The following is a 14301-nucleotide window of genomic DNA, read 5'->3' as shown; positions in this document are numbered from 1 at the left end:
GTCAGGGGAAGGAATACGGGGAAGGGGAGGGGTCCCGGCTCTCAGCACCTGGCTCTCCGGGTGGGGAGTGTGGAGGAAAAGAAGGACCGATCTCGCGGAGGGCCCAGGAAGGTTGCGCGAGACAAAAGCAGCCAGCGGGGTGAAAGGTGCGCGCGGCCGCTGCGGAGGTTGCCAGCGCGGCTTTGTGCGCCTGCGCAGGGTGGAAGCGGAGGGGCGCGAGACGGACTTTGCGCCTGCGTAGAAGTCAATCTGAGGCGCGATTTCTCGGTGTTCCGGAAGGGAGGCGGGTTTCAGAGCCCCCAGCGCGCGTGCGCGAGGCTCTCCCTTCCTCCAGGGAAGGTACTGCGTTCCCGACGGTTAAGCAAGGCTGCCCTCTTGGTCGCCGTAGCAACCGCGTAAGCGCGCCCGCTCCCCTCTAGCCGCGCAGGCGCAGCAGGCGACGTAGGAGGCACTTCCGGGAGACTGATAATCTCGCATTACCGCCTCCTGGCGGGCGGGTGAAAACCTCCACCCGGAGATGTGCTGCTTTCCCTCCCCGGTGGCCGCCTCCTTTAGAGGTCATTGAGTCCCTCCGCTCGAGAGTTCAGATAGCCCACCGGGTAGAGTTCACGCCTCTTCCAGAGCTCTGCCCCTGCGAGTTCCCCGGGGCACAGCTGCTTCTCCCGCTCCCACCCCTGCTTCCTGGGGGCTAATTACACCCTGTCTACCAACCTCCCCGTTTCCCGCCTGACCGCGCGCTCCCTGCAACCCCCGAGACCCCCGTCTCCGCGGCAACGGCCACCCCCTCCCAGGAAGAGGCGGGGGCCTAGTTTATTCCAAATTTTATCGTCTCTTTTTAATTTAAATTCTCTGAATAACTCTCTCTCACGTGGACGCGGGGCGGTCCGGAGCGCGGGTGGGGAGCTCCAGGCTGGGCGGGCCGGCCTCTGCTCGGGGCTGGGGCGGAGGCGGGGTGTGTACGGAGCCCCCGCCCCGCAGAGTCCCGCAGTTTCCCCAGGAGGACGGGCCCAGTAAGGGCAGGACGGTGCAGCTCAAGTGGGAGGGGTGCCCGTGTTTAGGAAGGGACAGAAACCGGCCCCTGGGCAGTGGCTCCCGGGAGCCTAGCTAAGTGAGACACCCCCACCCCCCACCCCAGCCCCAACCCAGGGAATGCGGAGGAAGGTGAGGATGCTCGGGATGTGGGAGGCAAGGAGGGCACGTGTATATACAAGGGACGTGGGGTGCAGTGGAGGTGCAGGAGGAGGAAGAGAGGCAGGCACACGCCGCCCACCCGCGAGACGGTCGCGAGGGGCACAACACTCATGCACACGCTCGCCCGTACGCCGGAGGGAGCGGAGTGGAGGGCCGGAGGGAGCGGAGTGGGGGGCCGGCGGGCGTGTCCCGGCCAGGTCGGGGATCACCGCTTGAAGCGGTAGGTGATGGGAAGCAGCAGCTTGCTCTTCTTGAGGGCCTGCACCTTCTTGAGGGTCTCGTCGTCCAGGGCTAGGAAGCAGCGGCGCGAGTACTCGAGCAGACGCTCCTTGGAGGGGTCGAACTCGCCCACCTCCGCCAGCTTTTCTGGGGCCACGATAAGCAGCTCGGCGATGGGTGTGGTCAGCGCCACTGTGTTGCGGTCCACGCGGTGGTGCTCAAAGGCCCGAGACATGCTCTTCAGCTTCTGGAAGGTGCCCAGGATCTTCTTATAACGGCAGAGGACACCATCTGCGTCCTTCACTGCAGGCCCAAGGGTGGGGCATAGAGAGACAGACATGCGGGGACAGAGAGACATAGGAGGATAGATAGAGACACGCAGAGAGATGCAGACAGACATGGGGCGGCAGATGTGGAGGAAACAGGACATGAATGGGAGGGCAGATGAGGAGGATGAGACAGGTGAAGTGAGGGGCCCCCACATAGGACAGGGATGGAGACAGGGAAGATAAGCGCAAGGAAGACAGACGGGAAGAGCAGAGAAGAGCCCGGAGAACAAAACGGAAAACAGGAGGAAAGCAGGAGAAATTGTCGAAGGAGGTGGGAGAAATGTAGACAAAAGTGGACCAGTGGAAATTGGAGCAGGCAGGGCCCAGAGAGGAGGAGGGAACATGGAGGAGAGGGTGGGTTAAGGGGCGAGCTCCCAGCCCACCTGAGCCATCACGCCTCCCCTCCTAACAGGAACCTGAGGGTCAGGAAGCTCAAGCAGACCCCTGGTGAGGGTGGACCAGAATGTAAAGACTAGGAGAGGCCCGCACATGGAGACTGGGACAGAGTCTGATCTGTTTACAGATGGCGAGACTGAGGCTTGGGGAGGAGTAGGGAGGGCCTCTGCAGAGGCCACACAGCAAGCCCGGGCCCAGACCCTTGGAGCCCCCACCTCCTGTGCCTCGCTCACCCCGCTGCCTCTCCCGGGCCTTGGGCTTCCCGAAGCGCCTCCGGCCAGCACCTCCCTTCTGCTTCTGCCTCTTCCTCTCCACGTTACTGCCTTCTTCAGATGCTCCGCTGAGCGAGGAGGCGGCTGACTCAGGGTCCGAGGCCTCACCCCCGGCCCCACCCCGGCTGTCCCCCTCAACCCGCCGGGGCCCAGGCTTCACTCGGCAGTGGTCCTCTGGAGAGAGGTGGGGAGAGACACACGTACACATATAAACTGAGGGAACAGGAGGGAGGAGGCGGCAAGAGGTCTGTCTGCAAGGTGGGGATGGACATCATGTCACACAGGTCCTCAGGAAGGGGGGCCCCTAAGGAAACAGATGAGCACGAAGTACAGTATAGATACTGAGGTCCCTGCCGAGATGGCTGAATACGGCACACTCAGCTGGGATTCAGGGGTGGAGGTTGAGGTGGGGATGGGTTGAGGACACTCAGCTGACTCCTAAACTTAGTGGCAAGAGCTCTGCGGGAGGGACTGAGTGGACCAAGACAGAACCAGGGACCTTGAGAGAGCCTGTGATTATGTGGGGTTCCCACAGTGGAGGGGAGGTTTTCTGGGCACCCAGTAGGACCTCCAGAAGAGTAGACTCTAGAAACCTGGGAGGCAGTGGAGGTTGAGGCAGACATTCATACCCTGAGAGAAATCTCAGGCTCTGGGTCGAGGGGGCTGAGAGGGGCAGGTGCCAGCCTTCAGCCAGACAGAGGGAGCAGCTATGGCTTTGGCCAGGACTCTATAAGGTGGGTTGGGGGAGGTCTGGTGTTGGGGCTCCCACTGAGAAAGTCCAGAGGCCCCTGGGCCTGACCATCCTGGGTAGGTTCCCATCAGGTCCCAGCAACCCAAGCTAGGGGTGGTTCCAGAGCAGAGGGGTCCCCAATAACAGAGAGAGTGAAAAAAATGCAGGTCCCCTGCCCAGGCTTTCACCTGAATTCACAGAGAGGGATGCAGGATTTCAAGGGAGCCAGCCAGGGGCTGAAGACCAGGAGGGGGAGACTAGAGGTTGCACTGTCCAAAACACCAGCAAAAGATTTGGCAAAGGAAAGCCCTGATAGTCCGGGGAAGGGGATGTCTAGTGTTTAAAGTACACCGACTCGTGGGGCACAGGGTCCTCAGCAGAAGCAGGAATCGAGCAGGAAGGAAGCTGGGCTTGAGGTCCTGCAGACGGCCATAGGGTAAAGATGCCATGTCCCCACTGAGCCAACGAAGGATGACTGTGTGGGTGAGAAAGTTCCCATGTCCCCAAGAAGGGTGGGAGCTGGGTGCCAGGACCCAGGAGTGAGAGGGGAGGGGACTGCTCATCCAGAGCCCTCACCTGCATCCATGCGGGCAGAGGAGATGAACTTGTCCAGCTGACACCGCAAGAAGTCCCTCTCCTCCTCCAGGTCCTCGATGCGCTTCTGCAGCCACGAGTTCCTCTCCAGGGCCATGTGCAGCTGGGCCCTGACGCCGTTCATCAGGGCCACTGGTGGGGATGCGGCCTCCGGGGGCTCTAGGGACAGCGGGGACCCTGGTCACACCCCAAGCCTCGAGGGCCCTGCACCCCAGCTGACTTGAATCCCTCCGTGCCCACACCCCAGCTCACCCTCGAAGTTTCCCCGAGAAGGACTCAGACTGTAAAAGATCTGTGGGTCTAGGTGGGGTGTCTCGTCGAAGGGGATGGAGATCTCGAAGGCCTCATTGTCCTTCTTCACTGGAGAGGAGAGGCCAGGGGTCACCGCAGGGAAGTCCCCGGGCCCCTTAGACCAGCCCGCAACCCCAGCCCTGGAGAGGAAAGGGCAGGGATGGGGGGAGCAGCTGTGGGACCAAGGGTGGGCCAGGGTCCCAGCTTCCTCACGTGTCCTCCTCCGGCCGTTTCGGTCATTCATGGTGCAACCTCCAGCGGACCCGGGCAGATGAGCGCCTCAGGGGCACTGGACAAAAACAGCAGCCACAGATGGACTCCTTGGGGACATCCCCGGGGAGATAGGACCCCACTCAGGAGGAGGGGAGAGATGCTGAGGACCGGGACTCCTGGGCCTGATGGAGGGGGGGACCCAGACTCCTCAGGACTGAGGGAGGACAGCTGGGGTTCTGAACTCTTAGACTCTTACGGAATGAGGGGGCTAGGTTCCCCGTGGGGTCGACAGAGCAGGGACATCGTGGCCTGAATGGGACGGGTCCTGATCACGGGTCACCTCGGGGCCAAAAGGAACGAGAGGGGTAGAGACTGCCCCAACTTCCACGCCTAGGGTGGGGGTCCAGGCCACGCGCGGTTCCTTCCCCACCCACAGGCGCCCCTCCCCCGCACTCGCGTGGGCCAGCAGCACCCACCCCTCCCCCGTGGTGGGGGAACTGGGCGCGTGCGCAGTGCAGGGAGGGGCGGTCACGCGTGGGGATGCGCCCTCCGCCCCCGCCCTTTGTCCCACGAGTGGGAGGGGGAGTGATGGTGGCAAGGGGTCCCAGCGGGCTATGCATCAGGCCGAGAGCGCAAACGCGTCCCACTCCCTCCACCCCCGCCCGCGCGTGCCTGGGGCCCGAGGGACCGGGGCGGTGCTCACCCACCCGCGCGTGGAATCCGGCCCGGGGACCGACGGCGGCAGCGGCGCCCATTCCCGGCGCCGGGGAGCGTCTGCAAAGTGTCGCGGGGAGCGGAGGGAAGCGCCCACCCACCCGCGGGTGGGCGGGGCGGCAGGGGCGGCGAGCCACGGGGCGGAGCGGCGGGGCGGCAGGGCGGCAGGGCGGGCCAGGACGCCAGCGCTCGCCGGTCCGCCAGTGGGCGCGCCTCTTCAGGAGTCCCCGGCCCCAGGTGAGGCCTGCCGTTTGCGGCGGAGGTCGGGGCCGCACTTGCGCCATGGCCCCTTGCAGCACTCCCCCCGCCCTCCGCAAAGCCCGGGCAGGGAACGTCACGAAATTCCCAATTCCTGGAGAGCAGCGGCTCCGGGGTACCCCCCCCCCCCACCCCCCGGTGGTTGGCGACGCGCCGAGTAGAGCCCCAGAGAGGCGGGGGAATGCAAGAGACAGGCAGGAAAGTTGAAGCACGGAAAGAATCCCGTTAAACGATACCCTGGGAACTGGCCGGTGTGGAGCCAGCATCCCGCTCCATCTCCCACACAGCAGCAGACAAGACCCCAGGATTTCCAGCATCATGGGAAGTGAGAGTTAGCCTTCCCTGAAAATAGGGGCCTAGAACCGCCCCCAGCACCCCCGTGTTAGTGAATAAGACTTGGCTTTGGAACAGTTGGACCTAGATCCAGTCCTGGCCACTCCTTCTCCTCCCCAGCCTCAGTTTACTTACCTGTAAAGTGGGGAGATGATAATCGCTTTTATGTTCGTTGTGAGGATGCAACGATATAACACTCCCGAGCGAAACGCTCAGCCCAGCCGCTGGCCAGTCAGGGGGCAAAATCCGGACACTGGTAGTGTTTTATGAGGTCAGAGAGTGGGAGGCTTTTCCTCTATGGGGAGTGGAGACGACTGATTTGTTCTTCCGCCCAAAAGGTCGGAAGAAGAAATGAGGCCCAGCACAGTGCCTGGCACAGAACTGACGCGCAAGGAAAAGGCATTGAGAAGGCAGATGTTTGCTCAGCTTCGGGCTCTGCTCCACCTGTCTCGCCGCCTCCAGTTCACCAGTAGCATCTGCGCTCTGGAGCTGTTCCCTGCCCTTGTGAGAGCACGGCTTTAACCCTGCAGAAGGGAAAGCTAAGTGGCTGCCCCACTTAGAAAGCTGTGGCCACGCTCCTCTCCTACCTGCTCACATTACAAATAAATCGCAGCCTGGGTCAAAACGTCCAGGGGGAGGCGCCTGGCCTAGATCGGTGTTTTCGAACTCCAAGTTCATGAGCAGAGAATTCAGTAGAGTGGTAGGATGGAACTGGCAGTTTAAAACAAAATCATATCAGTGACCTGCACATGGCAGAGGTAACTTTAAACTTTTGTTTCACATATACTTTGCCTTATCTGTATACTGGGTTGCCACATAAAACGTTTCTTACAATGGATCATCATTTAAAAAAAAGTTTAAGAGGAGCCAACCCAGCGGCTGAGTGGTTAAGTTCGCGCACTCTGCTTTCGCGGCCCAGGGTTTCACCTGTTCGGATCCTGGGTGTAGACATGGCACGGCTCATCAAGCCTCGCTGAGGCGGGGCCCCACATGCCACAACCAGAGGCCCTCACAACTAGAACATACAACTATGTCCTGGGGAGCTTTGGGGAAAAGGAAAAAAAACGAGGGGGGGCAGTTTAAGGGGCCAGCCTGATGGTGTAGCAGTTAAGTTCACACGTTCAGCTTCGGGGCACGGTTCACCAGTTCAGATCCGGGTGCAGACCTACGCACTGCTTATCAAGCCATGCTATGGCAGGCATCCCACATATAAAGTAGAGGGAGATGGGCACAGATCTTAGGTCAGGGCCGGTCTTCCTCAGCAAAAAGAAAAGGATTGGTGGCAGATGTTAGCTCAGGGCTAATCTTCCAAAAAAAAAAAAAGTCATAGAAAAAAACGTTTAAGAACACTCTGCCTAGACAACACAGGTCCTGGGGAACCAAGCTACAACTAACCCCAGTGCAGAAAGCCAACCTTCCCAATACCCAGCCAGGCAAGCCTGGGCAAGTCAGCCAGGCACTTGCTGAGTCTCCCTGCTAGGCAGGGGCAGGCCAAGCTGCTGTCCTCAAAAACAAACCTCTCACGCTCAAAGTGGAAAACGCATTTATTGGGTGTCCAGTCTCAGGCCCTGGCTGGGGGGCATGAGGCAGGTCTGGGGCCCCTTCCCCCACCATCAGCGGGGAGGCCTCAGGAAGATGGTGCCGATTCCTGAAGGCCCCAACCACGACTTTGAGGCGGGGGATTTCCACACAGCACTCTCCCCAGCCCCTCCAGTCAGGCCTCAGCCGCAGAATCGCGGAGGTCTCGAGGCCACTCTCAATGTGAGGGCTTGTTCCCATCTTATCTCCAAAACACGCAGCACGCGAAGATGACTCAGGGGCTCCTCCTTCAGGAGGCTGGGCCTCCACTCGACATGGCCTGGGTTTGTGTCCAGGGCCCGAAACCCAGCCTCCAGCGCTGGCTGGGCGTCTCAGGGAGACAGGAGTCCAGGCTCCCCCCACAATCCCACGGTGCATGGGGTACTGCAGCCCGGCTCACGGATGCTTCCATCGAGTGTGCTTCTGCAGCGTGTTCTGCTCCATAAACCGGCGCGGGCAGTGCGGGCACTGAAACGGGCGCTCCCCGGAGTGGACCCGGCTGTGCTGGGCCAGCTCGCCCGCCTCGCGGAAGCGGCGCGGGCAGAGCTGGCAGCCGTGGGGCCGCCCGCCACCGGCCCGGTGAATGGAGTGGTGCCGCGCCAGGTGGCTGGCCCGTTTGAACGCCTTCCCGCAGGTGTCACACTCGAAGGGTTTCACCTCCGAGTGGGTGATGCTGTGTCGCTGAAGGTAAGACATGTACTCAAAGACCCGGGAGCACACGGGGCAGCTGTAGCACTTTTTCTGAGCCGAAGCCCCGTTGGCCCCTGGCTCCCGGTGAGCCTCGTCTTCGTCCACCAGCACGGTGTAGGGAACGCCTTGGGTGTCAATGAGCAGGTAGTGGTTGGGCCTCGGAGGGGACGAAGTCTGGGGAGAGCCTGTGGAGGAGGAGGGTCCGGGTTCTGGGGACCGGCCCGTCCGAGGGGGAGGGGCCTCCATGGCCTCGGCGGAGAGAAGCGCCAGGGGGTGGGGGCAGGGGGACGGCAGCACCAGCATCCGGAGGGGTGGCTGAGGCCTGGTGGATGGGAGAGAGGACGAAGTTACCCAGAGCAGGGAAGCTCAGCCCCACGGCTCCATCCTTTCCCTCTATGTAGGCTGCCCGGAATTTGTGCATGCCCCGCCCGCCACCTGTTCTCCAGTCCTTCCTCCCTGGACTCTGGGACCCTCTGTAAGGTTCCTAGGGTCTCCCTCCGTGAAATCCCTGTCCTCGCCTCTGTTCCACCACCCCTGTAGGCACAGGATCTCTCTACCCCTCTAGGCACGGCCAGGACCTCCTCTCTGTTCTCCCTCTGTGCTCTCCTGAGGTCACTGGGTGCCCCTCTACCTGGCCACCCCATAGGGCGTCTCTAGGCCCCGCCCAGTAGACCTCCAGGTCCCTGTCTCCCTTCTCTACGCCCTGACCCGGGTCTGGGTGTCGGCCCATCCTACATACACCACCCAGAAGCCTCTTCTACGCCCTCGATATAGGCGCAGGCCTTCTCAAGCGGGCTGCCACGTTGGGACCCCCCAGGCCCTCCCCTGCCCCCAGCCACCTCCCCGAACTCCTCGGGGCCCCTCCCCGCCCGGCTGCCTCCGGCTTCTCTTGTCCACGCCCACCCGCCCCCCAGCGCTCCCTGGGTCTCGGCGCTCTCCGAGGGGCCACCCCCGGCGCCTGAGCCTTTCCCTGCGACTTCTCGCCGGAGCCCCGCGCGGCGCCCCCGTCGGCCCGCAGGTACCCGCTCCGGCCCCGCCCCTCTCCGCGGCCCGCGCCCGACTCCCGCCTGCCTCCCGGCCCCCGTACCCGGTGCAGCAGCCTCTCGGGTCCGGGCGACTCCGGAACAGCCCCAGGCTACCCCCGAGGTTGCAGGTGCCGACGGGACGGGGCCGTCTGGGTGTCCCCCAGGAGCTGGCGGCGCCGGTAGGGGAGAGAGGACCGGGGGACAGAGAGGAGGGTCCCGGGGAGGGTGGTGGAGGCGGGGCGCCTGGGCCCTCGGGAAACGGCGCCGGCCAGAAACAGGCTCCGAGAAGAAGGTTCCCAGGCGCTTATGGTCCGGTCTCCACCCCCCCAGCCCTGCTGCTGCCCCAAGCCCCGCACACAAATAAGAGCCCTAAAATGGAGTGTGGAATGTTTATTGAGTAAAGAGTGAGGGTAGTGGATGGAAGGGGGCAGATACAGAAATGAACCAGACCGTGCCAATGCTCTTGTCAAATCTACCGCGCAGACAACCGTTCACCACTGCCGAGCAGAAAACCAAGGCTCAGAAAGGTTATGTCACTTGCAAAGGCTCACACAGCACAGCTGGACCGGGAACCCAGTTCCGACTGGCTCCCAGGCCCAGGGAAGGGCAACGACTCGGTCTACATCACACAGCTAGGGAGAGAGGGAAGGAAAGAAGGAAGGAATGTCTCTCCCTTTGGATAGATGGGGAAACTGAGACCCAGGGTAAGACAGTACCCTCAGCAGAGGCAGGGAGGTGTGTGGGAGTGGCGTGGCGGCCCGCACAGGGCGGCGCAGCTCGGCGGGTCGGGGACTCAGTGGAGGCGCACGTGCTGCGCCAGCTCCGCGGCGTCCTGGAAGCGGCGGGGGCAGAGCGGGCAGGTGTGCGGCGGGCCGGCGCGCGCGCGGTGCGTGGCGCGGTGCCGCGACAGGTGGCTGGAGCGCTTGAAGGCCTTGCCGCAGGCGCCGCACGTGAAGGGCTTGAGGTCCGAGTGCGACACGCGGTGGCTCTGCAGCCGCAGAGGGCTGGCAAAGACACGGGCGCACTCCGGGCAGCTGTAGCCCTTGCGAGGGCTGGGGTCTCCCGGGGGTGTCTCGCGCTGCGGCGGGCCCCGGGGCTCCTCCTCCAGCTGCACCGTGTATGTGTAGGGCACCCCGTTGGCGTCGATGAGCAGGTGGCGGCCCAGCCGCGGGGGCCGGGGCCCCGCCGCTGAGGAAGGAGTAGAGGAAGGGCCTTCCGTCTTGGGGAAAGGGGGAGTCTTGGGGGGCGGTGGGTCCATGGCCTCCGGAGAGGAGGACCGAGGGTGGGGTGGCCGCGGCGGCAGCAGCAGCATCTGGAGCGGCAGCTGGGAGTGGCGGAGGGAAGAGAAGTTAAAATCGCCCCTTCCTGGGGAAAGTGTCCCCGTTCTCACTGCTTGTTACCTGCTCTGTACCACTGACCTACGTCCCCTACAAAAAGGAACTGGGTCCAGGGCAGATCGCTGTGGCTCCACCCGGATGCTTCGGGGCTGCCTCCAACTGACCTCAGCTTATCCCAGCCCTAACCTGCCGTTCCTGCTGGGTCCCCCTCTCAGCCGCCAGGTCAGACCGGAGGACGTCACCCCGCCACTCCCTACCCCAGCCCCCAACAGCCAATCAATCTCCAAGTTTATTTCTGTTCTTTACATCTTCACGGCCTCTCGTTTCACACCCGGGCCCTTTGGGTCGCTTCCTCTCAGCCCCGGCTCAGGTGGCATCCTCTCCCCGCAGGACCACCGCAGCAGCCTCCGTCTCTGGCCCCCACGCCCTCCTAGCTCTCCATCCCCACTAGGCGCCCTGAGGGCCTCCCCATCGCTAGTTACATCCGTGGCCTCTCTTAGTTTCCTCTCTAGGTACACCCCCAGAGCCCCACTAACCCAATTCCCCACTTTCGCTCGGGGCTCCTCCATCCAGTTCCTACGCTCAGCACCCCCGGGTCTCGACATCCTGGCCCCACTACCTAACCCATCGTCTCGGTTTCACGTCTACATCTCTAAGGCTCCTCCACTGCCTGCCTTCTGGGTATCCCGCGGCCCCCAAACCTTGCTCCTGCTACTGTCCCCCGAGGGTCCCTGCGTATAAGCGGCTGACGTCTTTACTTTTTCTGTATGTACCCCTCAGGGGCCTCCTCGCACTCCCGGTTACATACGCCAGGGCCTCTGGAGCCCTTCTCCCTCCTTTCTTTCTGTGTGCATCTGGCATCTTTCTCTCTCCATCCCTCCCCCGCCATTCCCAGCACGGCCTCTCTGTCCCGCTTCCTCCTGTAACCCCAGGGCCCCCCCGCCCCCCACTTCTGTAAGGCGCGCGGGCATCTCGGTCTCCCCGCCGGTCCGGGCGCCCCCCGGCTCCTTCCCCGCCCGCCCCTCCCCCAGCCCTGCCCGGCCTCGCGCCGTCCCGGAGCCAGGCTCCTCCCTCCATCCCGGCCCCCGTACCCGGTGCAGCGGCCTCTCGGGTCCGGAGGAGCGGGCCGAGGTCCCGGGCGGCCCGGGCTTCCCCTCGCGAGCGCCGGCGGCGGCGGGACCGAGACTGGCGGGAGCTCCGGGCCGGCGGCGCCGGGGACGCGGGCGCGGGGGGCGCGGGCGCGGGGGCGCGAGGGGCGGCGGCGTCCCTGGGAAAAGACGCCGGCCGGAAACGCGCGCGCCGCAGTGAGAGTTCCGCCGACCCCTCCGAGCCGGCCGACCCCACCGCCCGCCTTTACGAGCGCCCCGCGGGGAGGGGTTGGGGGGCGAGAGCGTGGGAACCACTGAGGCAGGCCGTCCCTGTCGCCTGCTCTCCTCGCATCCCCGACAGGACAGATCGGTCGCTGTGACGGGTCGATTGATAATAAACTGAGGCTAGGCGAGGCTGTCTTTGCCCGAAGTCGCACAAGGAAAGGGCGCAGCCGAGTTGGTCCTGTTCCCACCGGGCCGTCCCGCTGGCATCCCCCTGCCCGGCAAGGCAGAGAGCTGGGGAGGGACCGTTCTGTAGGCGGGGCAAAGGGAGAAACCGAAGTCCAGTGACCAGCCATTGGCTCTGATGTGGTACAGCCATGATCTCCTGCCCAGCAAATGGGCAAACTGAGGCTGAGAGAAGGCCAGACGTTGCCAGATACGGAGATGGAGAAGGGTGGCATTTCCCACCGCGCAGATGGGGAAGTCGAGGCCCAAGGAGCAGCCGCGGCCCCGTCTTGATGGCACCCGGAACAGAGCGCGGAGAGACGAACGCTCCCGCGGCGCAGAGGGGGAAACCGAGGACCGGCGGCAGCGCCCCAGTGCGGGGCGTGGACCCAGAGAGGCAGGGAAGCGCAGGCCGGGTCTGTAAGCTGGCGCGGGCAGAGCGGGCAGGCGTGCGGGAGCCGTGCGCCCGGGTGCGCCAGGTGGCGCGAGCCCTTGAAGGCGCGGCCTCAGGCGACGCACCCGAAGGGCTGGAGCGTCGAGAGCCACCCGCTGTGGCGCTGCCGCTGCCCGCGGAGCCGCACTCGGGGCGCCCAGAGCACGTCCTCTGGCCGCGCTGGGAACTTGCAGGCACGCCGCGCGTGGCCGTGAGCAGGCGGTGCGCGCTGCACACCGCCGGCGGCCGGCCTCTGGGCAGGGCGGGAGGGACTGCTGCGTCTCTGGGAGGGTGGCCTGGGAGAGCAGAGGGGAGAGGAGAGGCGTTACGGTCGTGCCCAGCCCCAGGATCCCGGGCTGGCCAGAGCTGCGTTCTAGAAAGCTGTCGAACTTTCTGCAATGAGGGAGATGTTCTATGATCTGCTCGCTGTCCAGCGAGACAGCCACTAGCCACGTGGGGCTCTTGCGCACTTGAAATGTGGCTAGTGCGGCCGAGGACCTGAATTGTGTGTGTATGCGAAACGAAGATTGGCCCTGAGCTAACATCTGTGCCAATCTTCCTCTATTTTATGTCGGAGGCCACCACCGCGTCGCTTGAGATGGGTGGTATGTCCTCACCTGGGATCTGAACCTGCAAACCCTCGTCGCCTAAGCAGAGAGCACAAAGTTAACCACTACGCCACCAGCCGGCCCCTGAAGACCTGAATTTTAAATGTTATTTAATTTCTCTTAATTTAAGTCTAAATAGCCACACGTAGCTAGTAGCTACCCACCACACGGGACAGCTCCTAAAGCACCCTGACCCAGCTGCAAACTGGAGGTTCACCGGCTGGAAAGGGCTCACAATTATATTAGGTTTGGACCACAAGATATTTTTTAATGTTTTACTGGGCAATATTTTAAAAGCCAAAAAATGTACACACACAAATTCCTCAGCACACTTGGGGAAAAAAATCTCTAGATGTGGCAACAATAAGCTCGAACTGAGAAAACATTCTCCAGAAAGCCTTCAAGAAACCCCAAGTGACCAGACAATTGTGGTATTATGCTAAAATTAAAGATCCTCTAGAATTGTGCCATCAAACAGCAGCCACTGGCCATATGTGGCTCTTGAGCAATTGACATGTGTCCGGTCTGAATTGAGATGCGTCGTAAATGCAAGACACCCGATTCCGAAGACTTAGAACGACAAGAGAAGAGTGTAAACTATCTCGTGAATGATTTTTATATTGATATTTTGAAATGATAATACTTTGGGTATACTAGGTTAAGTAAAGTGTGTTATTAAAATTAATTTCACCAGTTACTTTTCACTTTTTTTAGTGTGGCTCAGGTTCTAATGCCTCTGGACAGTGTTGTCCCAGAGTTCTTCCTCTCATAATTGCATGGTCGGGGGTGGGGGGCACACATTAGGGAGCAGAGACTGGGGAACTGAGAGGGTATGCCTAGTTTAAAGAGGCAACTACCCATTCTGTCTACACCATGGTTTCTCAACTTTGGCACTACTGACACTGGGGGGCCAGATCATTCTTTGTTGTGGGGAGCCATCCTGTGCATCATAGGATGTTGACCAGCATCACTGGCCTCTACCCTCCGGATGCCAGTAGCCCCCTCCCTCATCCTTTCTCCCCATTGTGACAACAGACATTGCCAGATGTCCCCCAGGGGGCAACACTGATCCTGGTCGACACAGCCAACTACCCAATATGAGTCTCCTGCCCAGATCCATTTCTTGAGTTTCAGACCCAAATAGTAACTGGCTGCATCCATGACAGCCACACCCACCCCACCCCATGCGCATCCCTGGAAATAATGACCACAATGACCAACATTTATTGAGCACTTACTATGGTGCCAGCCATTGCTAAATGCACCTCGTCCTCAGAGCAGACCTATGAGTCAGAAGCCATGAGGACCCCTATTTTATAGATGAGGAGACGGAAGCTGGGAGAGATCATGTGACTCACCGGGGGTCTCACATCCACAGGTGGGAGAGCCAGGACAGCACCTGTTTCTGCCTGACCCCTGTGCTCGCAACCACGGTCTGCAAGCACCTCACACTTCAGCCCACTGCCACCACCCCAGTGCAAAACATGGTTTGCCCCCGGCTTACAGTGACAGCCTCCCACCACCCCCTGCCTCCTCCAGTAACTTCTCTCTATGC

The 14301-nt window shown here is 62.1% G+C and overlaps 3 protein-coding genes across 14 annotated transcripts; all 3 read right to left on the bottom strand.

Moving 5' to 3' along the window:
- Positions 1 to 809: 809 nt before the first annotated feature.
- CCDC106 (coiled-coil domain containing 106) lies at positions 810 to 5883 on the bottom strand. Of its 7 annotated transcripts, none has more exons than XM_008527168.2 (6): positions 4492 to 5883; positions 4236 to 4311; positions 3984 to 4091; positions 3714 to 3890; positions 2369 to 2581; positions 810 to 1713 (listed from the first exon to the last, which is right to left on the bottom strand). In XM_008527168.2, exons 2-6 carry the CDS (start codon positions 4264 to 4266, stop codon positions 1397 to 1399), a joined length of 846 nt encoding a protein of 281 aa, XP_008525390.1. In that variant the 5' UTR covers positions 4267 to 4311; positions 4492 to 5883; the 3' UTR covers positions 810 to 1396. The 7 variants fall into 7 exon arrangements, with proteins under 7 accessions (XP_008525390.1, XP_070414690.1, XP_070414695.1 ...); XM_070558589.1 differs by having other exon boundaries at positions 4943 to 5476; XM_070558594.1 differs by having other exon boundaries at positions 810 to 1657; positions 2369 to 2475; positions 4943 to 5259.
- Positions 5884 to 7066: 1183 nt separating this feature from the next.
- Positions 7067 to 9301, bottom strand: ZNF581 (zinc finger protein 581). Of its 3 annotated transcripts, none has more exons than XM_070558598.1 (2): positions 8896 to 9301; positions 7067 to 8130 (listed from the first exon to the last, which is right to left on the bottom strand). In XM_070558598.1, exon 2 carries the CDS (start codon positions 8109 to 8111, stop codon positions 7515 to 7517), a length of 597 nt encoding a protein of 198 aa, XP_070414699.1. In that variant the 5' UTR covers positions 8112 to 8130; positions 8896 to 9301; the 3' UTR covers positions 7067 to 7514. The 3 variants fall into 3 exon arrangements, with proteins under 3 accessions (XP_070414699.1, XP_070414698.1, XP_070414696.1); XM_070558597.1 differs by lacking the exon at positions 8896 to 9301 and adding an exon at positions 8831 to 8884; XM_070558595.1 differs by lacking the exon at positions 8896 to 9301 and adding an exon at positions 8712 to 8847.
- On the bottom strand, positions 9209 to 11723 carry ZNF580 (zinc finger protein 580). 4 transcript variants are annotated; one of them, XM_070558601.1, is made up of 2 exons: positions 11262 to 11723; positions 9209 to 10157 (listed from the first exon to the last, which is right to left on the bottom strand). In XM_070558601.1, exon 2 carries the CDS (start codon positions 10143 to 10145, stop codon positions 9627 to 9629), a length of 519 nt encoding a protein of 172 aa, XP_070414702.1. In that variant the 5' UTR covers positions 10146 to 10157; positions 11262 to 11723; the 3' UTR covers positions 9209 to 9626. The 4 variants fall into 4 exon arrangements, with proteins under 4 accessions (XP_070414702.1, XP_070414703.1, XP_070414700.1 ...); XM_070558602.1 differs by lacking the exon at positions 11262 to 11723 and adding an exon at positions 10872 to 11148; XM_070558599.1 differs by lacking the exon at positions 11262 to 11723 and adding an exon at positions 10477 to 10583.
- Between the last annotated feature and the right edge of the window lie 2578 nt (positions 11724 to 14301).

The sequence above is a fragment of the Equus przewalskii genome, chromosome 9 (assembly GCF_037783145.1).
Source record: "Equus przewalskii isolate Varuska chromosome 9, EquPr2, whole genome shotgun sequence".
NCBI classification, from domain to species: Eukaryota; Metazoa; Chordata; class Mammalia; order Perissodactyla; family Equidae; genus Equus; species Equus przewalskii.
This window is presented reverse-complemented; position numbering and strand designations above follow the sequence as displayed.